General features: G+C 37.8%; 1 protein-coding gene across 1 annotated transcript in view; it reads left to right on the top strand.

Moving 5' to 3' along the window:
• CPS1 (carbamoyl-phosphate synthase 1) overlaps window positions 1-17,492 on the top strand; it is a 116,478-nt gene that overhangs the window by 16,608 nt on the left and 82,378 nt on the right. Inside the window, exons 2-7 of the mRNA XM_046644516.1 lie at window positions 3,899-4,008; window positions 7,103-7,247; window positions 8,178-8,267; window positions 10,245-10,301; window positions 12,466-12,558; window positions 16,601-16,690. Coding sequence (XP_046500472.1) covers window positions 3,899-4,008; window positions 7,103-7,247; window positions 8,178-8,267; window positions 10,245-10,301; window positions 12,466-12,558; window positions 16,601-16,690 — 585 coding nt within the window. The remainder of the gene's footprint in view (window positions 1-3,898; window positions 4,009-7,102; window positions 7,248-8,177; window positions 8,268-10,244; window positions 10,302-12,465; window positions 12,559-16,600; window positions 16,691-17,492) is intronic.

Genomic DNA, 17,492 nt, shown 5'->3' with positions numbered 1-17,492 from the left:
CTCGCCAAGCAGACAGATGGCATTTGACAAAAGACTTGAAGGCATCTTTAAATTTTGAACTTTAAATTCAAAATTTGACATGAATTTCTTTCTTAAAATCTTAATTTTTGTTACTTAAAGCACGAATGGAAAAGAAATGGTGAATTCTTTTATTAAAGAGAAACCTCCTGAAGGAAAGGGTGGTATTTTATTTATCTTTGTATCTCCAGATGCTTCCGTGATAACCTTCTCGAGGTGTCCTCTGTTTTAGTATCCATACACGTCCTAGCCCTTGACTGAATGAGGGACTGGAGACATTTATCCCTGTATTTCCAGAGCCTTGCCTGATACTTGGCAAATGCTAGGAGCTTAATGATGTGGTGACTCTAAGGTCTAAACTGTCTTCTTGACACATATATTTTTATTAAACACTTAGGGACCATGTCACAACAGAGGTTGTTTGTTTTATAGAACTCCTATTTATAGATCCTTCAGTTACATTTTCTGACATCCTATGAGTGTACAGACTTCATTAAGGTTTCCTTTGTTCTTTCAGCATTCAGAGTACCAAAGTGCCCTGGCAGTCAGCACTTAAATGATCACGTCATGTTATAGTCTAATTCCTAGACAATGGACTTTCTGCTGGGACTCAGGCTACTAAAAATCATACAATGGTAGCAGGGTGATTTCTTTTGGACTCATAGGAATGAAATAGCATTTGGGAACTGTTGGATAGAAGAGGGGATTCCAAATAAAAGCTCTTTCTTCAGTTCCTCCATCAATTCATAGATAGGTCAATTGGCACTCACCATTTTAAACTCATCGGAGGCCAATGTATTTAAGTGGAATCTAAAGGGTACTATAGGCAATAAACGGAAGCATTGTAACAATATAACATGTAGCGGAAAGAGGATTGGAAGATCTTAAATGCTGCCAAACAGAACAAAATGTAATTAAAAGAGCAAAAAGACGTACTGAACACAATCTCAGGGACTATTTCAGGCAACAGTAAATATCCTCTCAAATATATCTTTAAAAGACAGAAAGCGAAGTAGAAAACTAGTCCCACGGAGACAGGAAGAAAAATACCAAATAGAACTGTAGGAACAGGCTAACAAGAGTCAGATTTACTTATGCTAATTTTTACCTTTGTTTAAAATAATTAGATGGTGTCTAACCCATAGATCAGGCAATTTGAGATTCTTAGATGAAGATAGAGAAAAGCAAAGGAAAGATATAAACAGAGGCGATATTTTAGGCGGGTATGGCTCAGAATAGGGTAAACTGGTATATGGAAAACAATTGAAATTTGCAGTTCACACACAAGTTTTGCCAAGTAAGTACAGTTATTTTAGGTTTTATCAAAGTTACATATTATTTAAGAAAATCTTTCCTTCCTTACATCCATTCTGTGAAAGCATGTAGGTTACACATGACTTTCTCAAGAACAGAAAATAATATTTTCAGTAGAAAATATCTTCTGACAGTGAATTTCCATTACTTGCACCAAAAGTTTTCGCCTAGTGAAATATGTCAGAGATACCTGGGGAATTTTCCCATAAGCGTACCCCTCCTGAGAACAATCTTCACAGACATTTGATTAGCTTATGATAATCTTTGGAAATACACTGAACATTGTCATGCTTACTTGCTAAAATCATTAACCTCTGTCTTGAATTATAAATAAACAATAGTTGACAAATTAAAATAAAATATAAAATAAGAAAATAATGTTATTAGAAGAAGTGATTTCCTGGATACGGAAGCAGAATGCAGAACTTGTGTGTGAAGCTGGTCTCTGCCAAGGAAGTCTTGTCATCACTCATATTACGTTAATTACTTATTGTGATTTCCTTTGTGCTGGGTAATTCCAAAAGCTTTTTCAGTTTGTGGCAGAGAAGATAAACCATAACTATTTAAAGATAAAGTGTCAAGCTTGAGATCTCGAACACTGGTTCCAAGGCTATAGATAAAACAAAACTTTACTCAAAGATTATTTGATAAGCCATGAAAAGGACGAAATTCTTTTGGCTAACTCTGCCCATGGACAGACAATACACACTCACACACACAAACACATACAAAATGTGCAGTACAGCACTTTGTCCAGTCTTTCTCAGAAATACAAACTTGAAATCCATGCATTGTACCTCTGATTAAAAAAAATAAACTTACCTGTTGAGCGGAGTATCTTGAACATATCAATTTTAATAGGAAATACTAAAATAATTTTGTGTGTAAATATGAGTTAATGTGTATGCACACTCACATGTAAACAATATTTAGGCACTTGGTATCTTGGTTTCACGATAATCAAACACTGCTTTACCTTGAAGTGCAATCACTCCAGCTTCAAGAGTCTTGTGTGCTTTGCACCTAAAAGAGGCATCATATTTCTACAGAGAAGATTACTAGAGAAAAATAATGAGGTTTTTCTACTTTAACACTTGAAAAGCTGAGAAGTGCTTTTCAAGCCAGAGGAGCATAGAAAGAGAGGTCTAGAAAGAAATCACTTATTGAGTTCCTGGTGTATACTAAGGTTTGTAAGTGTGTGTGTGATGGGAGTGGAGGTGGGTGGCAGGATAGAAAAGGGTTAGACACTATGGGCCTAGCTCCAAAAGTGTAAGGGCAGGAGAGTAGAGAATTAGTATGTTTCCATCTTTAATTGCTGTACTTACCCCTTGCAGAGAGAACAGCAATGATCTCCCTCCTTCAACGTTTTCAACTCATGGCCAAATTGGTTTCATCTGTATTTCTCCCTAAGCCCTGATTATTCTGAAGCAAATCTCAGATATCATATTATTTTATCCTTAAGTATTCCAGTGTATATCTTTAAAAAAATGACTCAAAAATATAACCACAATACTATCTTCAATCTTAAAAAATATTACACCAACTATAAGAAAATATCAATTTACTATTCAAATTTCCTCATTTATTGCAAAGATGTTCCTCCTTATAGTTTATTTTTAAAGTTATGCTCCAATTATTTTGTCCTGTAGAACTTCTTGCAGAATCTAGATTTTATATCTCACAGTGTGGTTTAGCTCATTGCTCATCCCCGGAATTTTATGGAAATTGCGAGTTAGACCTAAGTTATTGTAACAACAGAATTTAGATGATTTTTGAAGAGTGGATGACACCTGTTCTAGGATAAGTTTCTCTAACTGTCCCTCTTCTTAGTCAAGAGTTTTATAGAAGCTGGGTTCAAAGATTAGTATGGCGAAGTAATCAAATTCAGAATGCTTTGTAGTCTAGAGAACCAGACATTGATATTATTAGCTCTACTAAAAAGCAAAATATGATATATGTTTAGATGTTCTCTAGTGCTTGCTTTTGTATCAGTATTAATTGAATGATAAAGTTCCAGCTTCTTTATGACCATCCAGTTGGTGCGGAGGGGACAGCCTTTGGGACAACTCCATCAAACGCAAGGGCTGTGTGGAACACAATTTGATAGATAACCTTGAAGATTCCTTCTAGTTCTAAAACTCAGAGTGATGATGAGCTGTATGGTACAATTCACAATGTTTTTGCAAACTCATGAACTTCCCTTAAAGCTATACTTGAACAAAGCTTGGGAATATTAAGAGGGAAAAGATAGACACATAGCATTTCAGCTAAATTGAACTATTTCTGGATTGTCAATAACTCTACAAGTAGACTTAGAATAGACAATGTATTGACATGCTTCAGTTCCTCTTTCAAGCAAAACAAAACACCTGCCAGTGACAAAAGCCATACATTTGAAGAAAAGTGACAAGTAACAGGAGAGCAGCTCCAAATTCGGATAGTGTGATTTCATCAAGTATGCTGTGCATTTATTTAATAAGTTTGTGTATTGTACCTTTGGATTTTTTTCAGTTGGTTGTCCTTCCTCTTTAGTATTCTGCTAACATTCATGAATCTCTTTCTTTAGGCACAGACGGCACACATTGTCCTGGAAGATGGAACTAAGATGAAAGGTTACTCCTTTGGCCATCCATCCTCTGTTGCTGGTGAAGTGGTTTTTAATACTGGCCTGGGAGGGTGAGTAATGCTTCTATTTCAAGGCTTTATTCTTCCTCTATGTGGAGGAATAACTGGCTGATCTTACTCATGGTGGGAAGTTGAAATCACCACCCCACTGTAAGGCTACATATTGTCCTGAAGTTGCACTGTGCCTGTATGTAGCCTACTCCAGCCATCCCTGGAAAGAGGCATAGACACAAACTCCTCTCCACTGCTGTGAATGAAGGACATGGACACTGGTGTTTCTCTGGGAAAAGAACAAGCTCATTCTAGAAACTTAGGGTGCAAGGACACAGGTTATGTGAGATTATCAAATGGCTTCTGCAAGGGAAATGTGGATCTGACTAAAGTGCAAATTGGAGCGGGGAAGAGGACGGGTAGCTCACTCCAGTGCCATTCCATTAGTGAAGTTAAGAATCAGTTTTGCATGCCTAATATTAGCTGTTTTAAGGAGATAAGAAAGTCCTTAGGTATTTTGCATAGTTTTGCACTCTAATAAGAAAGGTGATATAACAGATACATTTACTGTCTTAAAGTAATCAATGGGAGAGCAGGTGCATAGATTTCATATTTTCAAAATTTGTCAGTTGAGACTCAACTTAGTATTTAAGATCTCCTAATAGACATACGGCAATGAAAAGTTGCTACAGAATCATGTGTAGCCAACAAACATTTGTTCATTTGGGAACCAGGAAGCTGACGTTCTGGTCTCGGTTCTAATAACTGGTCGTGTGGTATTAAGAAAATCACTTAGCCTTTCTGAATCCTAGCTTCTACATATAAAAAGTGAGGGGCCTGTACTATGTAGTAATTTACAGGTGGCAATTTAAAAAAATTATGAATCTTAAAAAAAATGACTAGATGGTTTCCATTAGAGATTCAACAGTCTAAACTACAAAATATTTGATAAATTCTTTAGGGGAATTTAGTTAACCTTTTAAGGACAAAGGGACATTGGGTTAACTGATATTGAAGATATTGATTTACCAAACTTCCTTATATTATTAATGTACATTCTTCTCTAAACTCTTGACTCTGTTTGAAATGAAGACTACTAGGTGGTTTTTAAAATAGTTCCACTGCTGAGAACATTAAATTACAGTGTACGAAAACTGTTTGCAAAGTTGTGCTTTACCAGGCAATTATTTAAGCTTTTCGACAGCACTAATTACTAGCTGTGTTAATATACCTGCCAACAAACAACTGTTTAATATAGATCAGAATGATGGAGGGCACTAGAGTTTTCTTCTCTGTGATAGATTATGGGTAATAAATCTTGTCACATCACAAAAGTCAAACAGGGCGTGATGGATTAATTTTCTTCCAACACTGCAGTTCTCCAGGACAAGCTGTATTTATTCATTTACTAGAGAGAGTATTGTCAGCATATGTTTAAAAGGAACAGCCAGTTCTTTTATGGAGAGAAAGAATAAAGTAAAATTAAATTAATTAAAGATGTTTTTTGAGGTAGAAAAAGGCATTCATTAATAAGATTAGTCTACAGAACCTATTTTCCATTGAGAAATGCTGATTTCATTCATTGCATGGCTCACTCAGTAAGGTGGTTGATAATTAAGGGGATTATTTTGTTTTTCATCTTCGAGAAGTGCGTTTATATTGTGTGTAAGCTTGGTTAAAAAGTTCTCAGTTCCTGACAGGTGAGAGGCACCTGGGACATCAGCTGATGGAGGTGTGGGTAAATATCACAGCATGTAACCACTGTTGGCTCCCTGAGCTGAAAGACTGGGTGTTCTGTTGACAAAGGTAGTTCTGGAGGGCTTAGTCTGGATGGGGTTGAAAACTTATGTTGACTACTGCCTGAGCAGAACTTTCTTGGTTTCAGCAAAGTTGTTGATTCTGTCTCTCTCAGCACCTAAATTCACTTTTGGTAGTAGTCCGCAAGAAAGATTTGGTTTAACTCTTTCTGTAGAAAGTGAAAATGTAAGAGGAGGAAAAAAAACCTCATTGCAATGTGTTCCAATGCATAGAATAGCTGTAGAGAGCTCCTAGTGTTTATGGAAATGGTGTTTCTTACTCAAGAATTCTGTATATATATATTTGTATATATAATAAAAATATGTATAATATATAGTAGATGTAATAAATAGGTATATAATTAAACATATACAATAAAAATAAGAATACATGTATTCTTATTTTTTCCCTCTCTGAACATTAAAATAAAGCCCTCCTGCATTTCTCCCTGATTCCATGTGAGTACTTTAAAATCGCTGTTTGGAATCTTTTAGTTTAGAAATCAAAAATGCTTCAGGTCAATTGTTGTGGAATTGATTTGTTTTAAGTTGATAATTCTCAAACATACACCTCTTTCTAAAACAAAAATATTTTTAAAATCAAGTTTTGATTGAAGGGGTAAAAGGGCACGTGTATGGTGATGGATGGCAATTAGACTTTGGGTGGTCAACCCGATGTAGTCAACACAGAAATTGAAATGTTAAGATGTACACCCGAAATTTATATGATGTTATAAACCAATGTTACTGCAATAAAAAGTTAATTAAATAAAAAATCAACTTTATTTAGTATTTCTTTCGTAGTAATTAACTCAGTGTTTGAAATATTCAACAAATCTTAATAAACATATACACCCGTGCAACCACCACTGACGTAATCAAGATACTCTTCAGTATCCGAAAAGATATTAAAAAAAGCTTTTCAGTTTTGACAGTCGCTATTCTGCTGAAACTGGCGCCCTCAACAGTAAATTTCAGTTTGAACTCACTCGTGCCTGGTCTGCTGGGGGCATATTCGGGATATTAACAAACTTCATATGGAGCAATTTCTTAAAAATCAAGACCCTCTGAAGCAATTTTTTAAGGAATTAATAAACTTAAGCAACAGAGGAAATGAAAATTATATGAGGATGTGCTTTATACTTGAATCAGTTTTTCTTTTCATATCAGTCATATCATGGGATAAATTTCCATATTCCATCATAGAATTTCCCCAGGTTTGCTAAAATCTTTAGACAGGCTTGTAGGATTTTAATCCCATGTTGTCTAATTTTCAAGGGTTCAATAATTAAGAGCATATAAGTAGATTGCATTTACATACGTTTTTTGGTTGGTAATCTTTTGACCTCTGTACTCAGGTACCCGGAAGCTCTTACTGATCCTGCCTACAGAGGACAGATTCTGGCCATGGCAAACCCTATTGTTGGGAACGGTGGCGTCCCTGACACTGCGGCGCTGGACGACCTGGGACTTAGCAAATATTTGGAGTCTGATGGAATTAAGGTAGTTCCAGTGACGACTGTTTAAAGCGTCTCAATCTGAGGGGGTCTAGTTGATTCATTTTAAGAATGTAGGCTGGCCAATGTTTCTTCCTCAGTACTGTAGTATAAACTGTTAAATTCATGTTCTCAACCTCAATCTGCGGTATATGAAAATAATCTTAACGTGACAGCATTTTGAGTTTCATTTGTCAGGACACTTTGGATTTGTTTTAATGCCTTGGATGAAACTTGGCTTCATTTGGAAAAACGTAGTTATAAGTTCAAATAACAACTGTGCTACAAGAATTGGTGATAAATCACCTTTTAAAAGGATTTTGGTCATCTGCTCTGTATCAACTGTTTACCTTTACCCTATCCTCTTTAGGAGATGAATAAAAGAGAGCTTATATACCAGTCTAAAAGTGAACGTATTAAAATTTCCTATTCAAGGTAAATTTGGATAATGTCTTAGGAATGTGGGCCATATCAACAACTCAAAAATGTACACTACAAATTCACCACTCCATTTGTGAGTGTCTTGGACTAGTCATTTAGTTTCTCACAATTTTTCCCAAATTCCCCAGTCTTTTTTAAATGTAGATTAAAAAATTATTTTATTTATCATGTATGTTAAACAGTACTTTTTAATTAGATTATTGACAAATGCTATGGAGGAAAAATATAGGTGCCAGGAAGGGGGACCTCACAGTCTCAGGATTTGTCAAACCAGGTAAGACTGATCTTCCACATGATAATTAAGGTAATAATTATATATTTTAAGAGAAAAGTGTTGATCATCTTTTTTTTTTTCTTAAGTCTCCAGGAGTTTAAGCCTTGTATCAGTGGATATAATAAAGCTTTTTTTAAAAAAGTGCAAACTGACTCATTCAAGTCACCAGAATTGGACAATACTTTGTGGTCACCCATGTAAAATGACAGCCTGTCTTTCCAGGTTGCGGGGCTGCTGGTGCTAAATTACAGTGATGACTACCACCACTGGCTGGCTACCAAGAGTCTGGGGCAGTGGCTACAAGAAGAAAAGGTGAGACATACGGGAGGGCAGCCAGCGTCACCTAAGAACGGTTCTGGGTCCCTGGAGAGCTGGGAAGGTGTATGGAATTGAAAAGGGCCAAGCAGGTCAGGCAGATCACGCAATTTGGATCTTTTTATTTCCGAGGGTGAGTCTTTCTGTTCCTACAGATGAGACTCTCGGGGTTCACTCCCCTCTGAACACTGAGGACCACATATTTTCAGTTTATCCACTAGGTGGCCCTCATAACTGATTGGAAGCGTTTCTCCTCTGTGAAAGGGATGAAAGAAAATTTTAGAATTTTCTATTCTCTGGAACAACTTAACTTCCTCCTCCCCTTTTACTCAGGATCTAGGTATGTGACTTGCATCATGGGTTGTAGTACCAGCTCTGCCATTCACTAACTGGGTGACTTTGCACAGGTCATGTCATCATATCATACTTTCCTCATTTTAATTCTTTTCCTTTTCCTTTTTATTTTTGCTGAGGAAGATTTGCACTGAGTTAACATCTATTGCCATTCGTACTCTTTTTTTTGTATGTGAGCCTCCACCACAGAGTGACCACCGACGAGTGGTGACGAGTGACGCCTGGGAACCAAACCTGGGCCACTGAAGCAGAGTGTGTGGACCTTAACCACTAGGCCACCTGGGCTGGCCCTTCCTCATTTTATTTCTAGATGAGTGTAAATAGATTGCCATTAAGTCTCTTTGGGCTTAAACATTATGACTCTATGACATTTAATTAGGTATAACTTCATTTGAAGTAATAAACGAAAAAGGTTGTAAAGCTTATCTTATCCTTTCCTTAAGTATTATTTTCTAATCAAATGAGAGGATTCTCCTGGTTCGAATGTCAGACGTACTTGAAGTTAACAGACCTGCTGAATTTAGCTTCATCTCCAGTGTTGCCGTGGCTGCCTTTTGTTGATTGCTGCTGGCCTGCAGTTGTCAGAATATTATTCTGAGAAAGCTCTGCCTCTCCAATGAGTGTCCACCAATTGGGGCTAAATGTTGCCTCTTTCTGACGATCAAAACATCTTGATCTCCACTCCCTGGGTCTCATTCTTTCTAAATTTTAAAAGAGAGAAGAAGGCATCTATTTCACCTCCCAGGACTTTATTATTTTCTTCTCAACCATTATCTGAATTTACCTCCATTACCCAGAGAGCTAATGTTCCTAATGGGCATTCAGAAGACTCCCCGTCTCCCCTTAATGTTTCCTTTAGGTTGGCTGGTTTTTAAATGTGCTTCGAATCTTCTTCCATGATCACAGACATAGTACTACTAGAAGAGGGTCTAAGATAATACCCAGTTCACCTCCTTCTGTGTACAAGTGAAGAAAACACCTTGCTCAAACATCGCTCAGATAATTGGGGGAAGAAAGGAAATTAGAACTGATAGTTTGATTGCTGACTCATTGCTCTTTCATTATATCACATCTATCTCTATCCAACCTTGTCAGAGAAACTAAAACAAATGGTGGTGTTGCCTGGTTTACTAATAGGGAGGGTATATTTTATTACAGCATGACTAGTTAAGCACCTTCAGAAAAATCTTTGCCTACTATGTGCCGGGAACATTTGCCTTAAAACATGGATTTGCATATTATTTACATGTCTTTGCTTATGAAATTCACAAATTTAATTATTTAAATCTATCTATCATCTATCTATCTATCTACCTACCTATCTGTATAACTTATGTAAGGTCCTGGGTTAAAAGCAACAAAACTGTAGCAGAAGATTGATGTTCAGAATTCTCATTTTTTATTCTGATGAAGGGCCTGGGTATTAAGAGTCCTGTGCCTAATTGGAGCAGCAATTTACCGTGTTCTGACAACACACTCACCCTGGCTCAGAGAAAAGAAGGAGTAGGGAAATTGTTTACTGCTCAAGAAGATAGATGATGCTAAGTTTGTAACTTGAAAACAATATGCTGGATCTAATTTCCTCCAATTTCACTATCACTACGATTTCTTTTCTTACAGGTTCCTGCAATTTATGGAGTGGATACAAGAATGCTGACTAAAATAATTCGGGATAAGGTATGATCTTCATCTTATCCAAAATCTATGTTTCTTCACACACACACACACACACACACACACACACACACACACATTATTTTTGTTCTCAGTGCCCGAGGAATCCATTAGTATGTAAAAAAAATTGAATCTGGCCAGTTTCTGCCATTTGTGTCTCTGTCATCTTTTACTATTTTGGATGTAATTTTCAAGACTGAATACATGATTGGGATGTTTGTTACCGAATGGACTGGGGGATAATTCACTGGGCAGCAGTTGACTGAGTGCCCACTCTGTGTTCACCATCCCAACATGTCAAGGCCTTTAGAATTCAGCTCACGTGACAGGATTAGTGAAGCAAGTGGAGAAGGTAGCTCGGTGCCTGACAATTTTGCCTCCGTTGAATGCCTACCAGCTGGCAGATGCCACCCGGGGAGTGCACGGCCCTGGTGCTGTTCTTTGTTGGGTCCTCAGGGGGATGTTGTCAATTAGCGAGTTATGCTTCCTGAGTGTGCCACGTGAGCCCTGCAGGTGTCACCTTATGATGTAGTCTTTCTTGAGACTCTACCAATGACCAAGCTGATAAAAGGAAAGTTTATCTTTTGCTTTCATATCTTATTGGTCAAACCTCTGACCCCTCCTTTGAGGATATCACCATCTGCTTGCTTCTTGTTATACAAGGTGGACACTATTGTTTTCCTACATAAACCTTCACATCCCAGACCAGAAAGAAACTACCATGTTAATGTTAACCAAATTCCCCAAATGCCACTAAAGTTTTCTCATTGAATTATATTACATACAAAAAAAAAATAAATAAATGATCCAATTTCAGAGTGAAATTGATTCTTCAAGATAATCTGTTGTAGATTCCTTTTGGATTATATCTTGACACAGGATCTCTGTAAACAGAAAGAAAGAACAGCTTTGAAAATAAAAGCATGACCACATAGCCATGACGAGAAGGAAGACAGTGAGAGCTCTTGGGATCCTTCGAGATCCTTCTACTCTGCCTCTGATTTTATTCCCTCCTCCTTGATTTTCCTGAGAATAGATGTTAGTGAGATCATACATCCCAAGTAGATTCTTGTGTTCTCTTAGCCCAGTGATGTTGTGGGAGCAGTACCCAATAATGATGCTACCAGAATGGGAAGAGCATAAAATTTGGAAATCCAATTCAGGCTGCAGAATTGGCAGGTTGAATAGAATATAGTCAAGTTTAATAATTTGGCAAAATGCTTTACAAGACCATACTAGGTTCTTCATGTTGGATGTTAGTTTAAGATGAACCCTCCTTTTATCAGAGGCAGTTAGGTTTTCAATATTTAGCTGAGTAGCTTAACACAGACAAAACAATCATCTTTCCTATTATATTTGATTATGAGTGATGCTGGTTCATGTTAAAAACATATATTGTAGCGTTCAATTCTATTAATCTTAGGTTGAAAGTAAGATTGTATTTCATTCAGCAAGGTTTAAGAAAAAGGAAATGAGGACTAAAAAACAAATTTCAAAATTAGAGATCCATAAATATAGTGAAGGGATTTTATAATTTAGATTATATAGGAAAGTAGAGACCACCATGAAATTTAATAATCCAGCATGGAAGTGAAAGGTGGTTTTTAGTTATTTTCCCAAGAGTGTGAGGTAGCACTCTGGTTTTAACAATTGCACTGAAATAACAGTCGTGTCTGAATGACATGCGGGCACTTTCTACCCTCCCTCGCTCCCAAGTGACTTTTTCCCCTAAGGAATGTTTCAAAGGAAAACATCCTTTTCAATTTTCAGATTTCTTATTTTCTTCTCAACAGATTGTTTTGTCCACGTCTCCCGTGAAATATCTTTAGGTCATATGCACTAAGGAATAGGTGTCTCAAGTACTCCAGTTTGCACCAGTCTGGAAGCTGGAGAACTGATTCTGATGCCTTTTGCCTTTGCTTACCCCAGGTGATGGCCTCAGCCCTAAGAGAACTAATTCTACTTCTCAGAATGTTTCTGAAAATGTGCCTTGCAAATTACTTCATCTTTCCAGATTGAGAAGATGAAAGCCTTTCGCTGATGGTTATGAGCAGTTATAAAGACATCTAAATCTTGGAGCAGCTAGCTGTTTAGGTCTCTGGGAATTTGTCCTGTTGGCACCTTCATCGCCGCTCCCTTCTAACTGTCTAATTCTTTAATTTGATAGGGTACCACTCTTGGGAAGATTGAATTTGAAGGTCAGTCTGTGGCTTTTGAGGATCCAAATAAGCGGAATTTGATTGCTGAGGTTTCAACCAAGGTGAGAGATTTTCCTTCATATTTTGTAGTTCTGTTTTATTCTCTTTAGACATCCCTTTCTTGTACTATCAGAATCTTAACTTAGGCAGACGTCATCTTCCAGAAGCACAAGAACTGAGGGAAAAAAGGGTCTCAAAGCAGCTAAAATATATATTACAAATCAGTAAATTTAAAGTTACTAATTTTACTTACAGGGAAAACTTCATGTCCCAATTTAGAGTCCATTTACTATTATTTTAACATTTTTTTCTTTTCTGGTTCTCCAGCTCAAGGCTTTAACAGTGTCAAATAAAGGGGCCATTGAATTGACAAAGATAGGCATGGCAGTGATTGGGAGTCAAAGCAAGTAACCAGCCACAGAACCAAGAGCACTTTATAGAATCAGACTCACTAATCAGAGTCTGGGTCATTTTGTACAGGGAAAAGTTTTCCTTCACACTCTGAAGATTTACTGTATTAGAGCTCATTTCAAAAATTAATATTTATAATGATGACTGTGCTGCCCCAAAGTGAGATACGTTTAGTGTATATTTACAAGAAGGTATAGAATACCTCTTAGAAAGATGTCTGTTGGTTTTGATTGAAAATCTATTAAAGTAGTTGCGAGTCTCTTGCTGCAGTCTCTGTCCTTGGGGACCGTGAGAGCCTCGTGGGGTAGATAAACGGGTAATCACCATGGACAGAGTCCTGTGGTAAATGCTATCCTTGGATGGTGCACAGGGCGCCACGAGGGCATGCACGGGTAGCATCCGGTGAGATACGTGGATCAGGGGAGGCTCTGCAGAGGAGGCAGGCTTCTTCTGAGACAAGGAGCAGGTAGTTAGGTGGATGGAAAACTAGGAGGACTGCGTCTCAGGCAGAAAAATTGGGAAATGTTTAAAGGCATAAAGGCATGAAATAACATGGCGTGTGTGAGTTGTGTGTAGTTTGGTATGTGTGAACCAAAGAGGCACACGTTTAGCTAAAGATGGGTGGAGAAGGGCTAAAGCCAGATCTAGACGGCTAAATAACAAAACTGGAAATGACTGGCAACTCATTCAGCATCATTTTGCAGCAAAGTAGACTGGAGAAAAGAGCAATTAACTAGAAGGTTATTGCAGCTAAACCCATGAGAGCCTGACCCGAGCAGCAACAGCAGGAAAAGACAGCGAGGTGGCTTGGATAGAGGGGAGAATGGGGTACAGGATGTGACCAGATAGAAGATCCCCCTATTTTCTCAGTTGGGAATTTCAGCCAGTTTGAGTGAGCATAGTGAGCATTTCAACAGGAGTTTGAGACGTCCGTGGGATACGGCTCTGAAATTGATTTAAAGAAAAGTTTTTGGCGCACTTTGAAATTTAAAGGGTGGATTGCTACTTTCTGTTTTTACCACATGAAATAGGAGACAAAATAGTTTTCTTTTCCTAGGAGAATGTATTTGGTTACCATTGTGCTTTAAATGTGGAGAATTCAGGCCCATGGAAACTTTTTTGAAGTCATTGCTATTGGCTGGCTCCACCTTGGGGCTTATTTTCACTATGGGAGAGATGGCCATGCACTTCTCTTCCAGGGTCAACAGGCTAAGATTTATACCTAGAAAGCTTTGCTCCAGTGTCCAGCTTTTAAACATCATCTCATACTGCCTTCCAACATATTAGCAATAACAATTATTGATAACCATAGTCACGCTATCATGTAATAATATTCAAATAAGTTTGCATAGTTTTACACCATCTATCTTTTACCTTTGCAAAGTGAGACTCAAGGATTTCTAATCAGAAGCTGTAAAATGTATGATGAGATAGTGGGTGGATGCACCAGAGAACTGACTCTGGTTGTAGGGGGTACTCCCCTCCCTGCTGTGGCCAAACCTTCTCATTGAGGGTCTTTAGAAAGGATGCTCCCCAACACCTGCTGATACTTTTTCATTTGTGAAGTGATTCATGTTGTAGTACAGCGCCAATCAGAACAATATTTCATGAGCAAGAGTTCCAGCTGTGAGAACTTTGGTGAACCTGGGCTTTTTTTTTTTAAGGAAATGTTATTAAAAGAATGAAAATAGCCTGATTAGTAGCATGTCAGCCTCAGAGAAAACACACATTGATATCATCACTTATTCCTACTCCTGTCACTTGGAAATGGGGGACCAGGATTTTGGGTCCCTAGGAATCAGTACTGAGTCTTGATACTCATGTTGGGCATGGATATGCATTTACATCATGCTGACGCATAGGAAATATGAGCTGTTGAAGAAAGAAAATCTTAAATTAGATAAACAATTGTTTATGTATTTAGAATCTGATCATGCCATGTGCAATATTCACTTGTTTTTTAATTCCAAAATCTATCCATTCAAATGACATGGAATACTTTCCTGTATTTGTTTCTCCACATTTTCTTGTGAAATGGTTTAGTTTGAGACACAGCATTAGAGAGGGCTATTTTTTCTTTCAGAATGATAGAATTTTAGAATTGAGAACTCCTTTGGGGATCTGGTCTAGCATTTTCCAAATGTGAGGAACATTGGCCTGGAGAAATTCACATTAAAAAATTCTATGGTCAGATAAGGTTAAAAAAAACCCCTGCATAATATAGTCCTCTCCTGGAGAGTCCTCATATATTCAAGCGTCTGTGAGGTTTTGCTTAATTTCCATTGTTTTGTGTGGAGAGTATATAATGTGTTTGTGTAGAGACCAACAACAAGCCTGTCTGAATTTTTTGTCTATGTGAAACAAAGGGAGACACTGCTATGGTGAAAGCTTGCTCTGGTTCTTCATGCTGGCACAATTGGAGAACTTCATTTCAGCTGTGACAAAAATGCATATTTGTATCTTTATAGATATATATAGATAGATTATATTTATTCTGTGAGTTCTTTTTGGATGTGGTTGATAACTTAATTCATTGCCTTGTAATTGCAATTTGATGTAGCTACAACTAGATGGAAACATTGCTTTATTTTGTAGCAGAAGCCTAAGGTTAAGCATAAATTTGTACTTTTTCAAACTATCTGATGATAGAGATTATCTGTAGCATTCATTGATCAGTTCAGCAGTAATTCCCACAGATCATGGAAGGACTGGGGTATTTTTCTCTAGAATTGTCAGCAGGAGAAAAAATATAATAAACTCTTTTCGTATTTTTTCCTCAAGTACAGTTTAAGGATTATGTTTCATATTCTATAGACTTCTTGGGGAGGTAGACATTTCAGTTAAGGTAAATGTTCTTTCAAATATCCAGATTGCAATTTTCATCTAAAACCTCCTGCAAACTTTGAAATCATCCTAAATTTCAGAATGTGCCCGCTAACTCTCCAAGCTGGAGGCAGTGCGGGCGCCCAGCCCCTACGCTTTCTCTCTCTCTATTTCTATTATTTCTCACTTATGACTTTGGGGAACTGCTTCTGGGGTAAATGCCTGTAAAAGCGGATCTGACTCCAAGCAGTGCTTAAGACGTAGGTAATGATTGTAATATGCTCTGGGATCCTTTTATGAAGTCTACCGTTTAAATGCAAACAATTCACAGCAACCCAGCGGGACCAGGGGCTGCACTAGCTTAGCAGTTGTCTGACCCTCATACTGACTTCATCCAATAGCCCCACCGCATCAGCCTAAGGCACAGTAGCTTTACCCCATCCAAACTTTATTGCGAGTTGAGGATGGAGTGCCATTTAAAGCATGATGTATCTATTACCACAACTGTCTAGTGCTGAATCAGGCAATAGTTCTTTAAAATTCCATTGCTGCTGGTTGTTAATGAGGCAAAACATGGGAAAGAAGGTAGTTAACTATGGACGCCAACAATTTCTTAGGGATCATTGTTATTACTGTAATCAACATTTTATATAAAACAGCAAAGTGCTTTTTTCTCATAAAAAAGATACAGTTTGTGGCACTTGCTGTGCCTGTCTTACAAATTGATTGTTAACTGCAAGTCACTCGCTAGTAGTTAGCAATCAATCTGCTACTAATCCAAGTGCAAAGCATCCTCAGATGTGTTGATCATGTTAGTGTGTTGCTCATAGCTGGAACTTCCCTCTCACTCTCTGGTTTTTAAAATGGCAGGATGTCAAGGTGTATGGCAAAGGAAACCCCACCAAAGTGGTAGCTGTGGACTGTGGCATCAAAAACAATGTGATCCGCCTGCTCGTAAAGGTGAGTGATTTGTTTGGTCTCAAAGGTGAGGGTTTGTCATGTTGATCCTTAGTGGTAAGCTGATTGCCTCTGTTTCAGAGAAAGCTTGTGCGCTCTCTCAGAATGTCAGGGGATCTACTCTCTTCTTGTTGCCTTTGATCTACAGAATAACACATTTATCCCTGTTAAAATTAGAGATGTAGGCTACTATATTTAAAAAAAGCCCCTCAAAATCCACAAAAACAGAGAAGAAAATGATGACTGTTCTTCTCACTTACTGACTGACGCTCTGAGACATGTCATGGTCACTTTCTTGGGATCTAGAGATGACCAAAAAGCTAGAGTCAGATGGAGAACTGCTCCATAGGGCTGCATTCATCATGCACCACATGTTTGGAGGGGCCCTGTCCTGATGTAGCACAAACTTTCACATTGCTCTGTATCAAATCTTATACACTGGTTAAAGTTAAACCTTAAAAATGCTTAAGGAGAATGTAACCATTGTCACAACGTTTTCTTAAATTTGTTTTCCAGCATTTCTCCTTCTCCTTCCCTCTTCCATTCTCTTTCTGTCTCTCTGTCTGTGTCTCTGTTTCACACACACACACACACAGATTTGCATAATATCAAATAGGCATGGGCACAGGAAAATTCTTCAATTCATCCTCTCTTTGTTAGAGAATATCAGCAATATTCAAATGATGATTTCAAATCCTGGTCAATTTTATTAAGGAAAATGTGCATAGACTCTTCAGTAGCAGATGCTGTGGATGGCCTATCCATTATCTCCCTCTCATTTTACCATTTGAAGGCATTTTGCCCA

This window comes from Equus quagga, chromosome 17 (genome assembly GCF_021613505.1).
Source record: "Equus quagga isolate Etosha38 chromosome 17, UCLA_HA_Equagga_1.0, whole genome shotgun sequence".
Classification (NCBI taxonomy): domain Eukaryota; kingdom Metazoa; phylum Chordata; class Mammalia; order Perissodactyla; family Equidae; genus Equus; species Equus quagga.
This window is presented reverse-complemented; position numbering and strand designations above follow the sequence as displayed.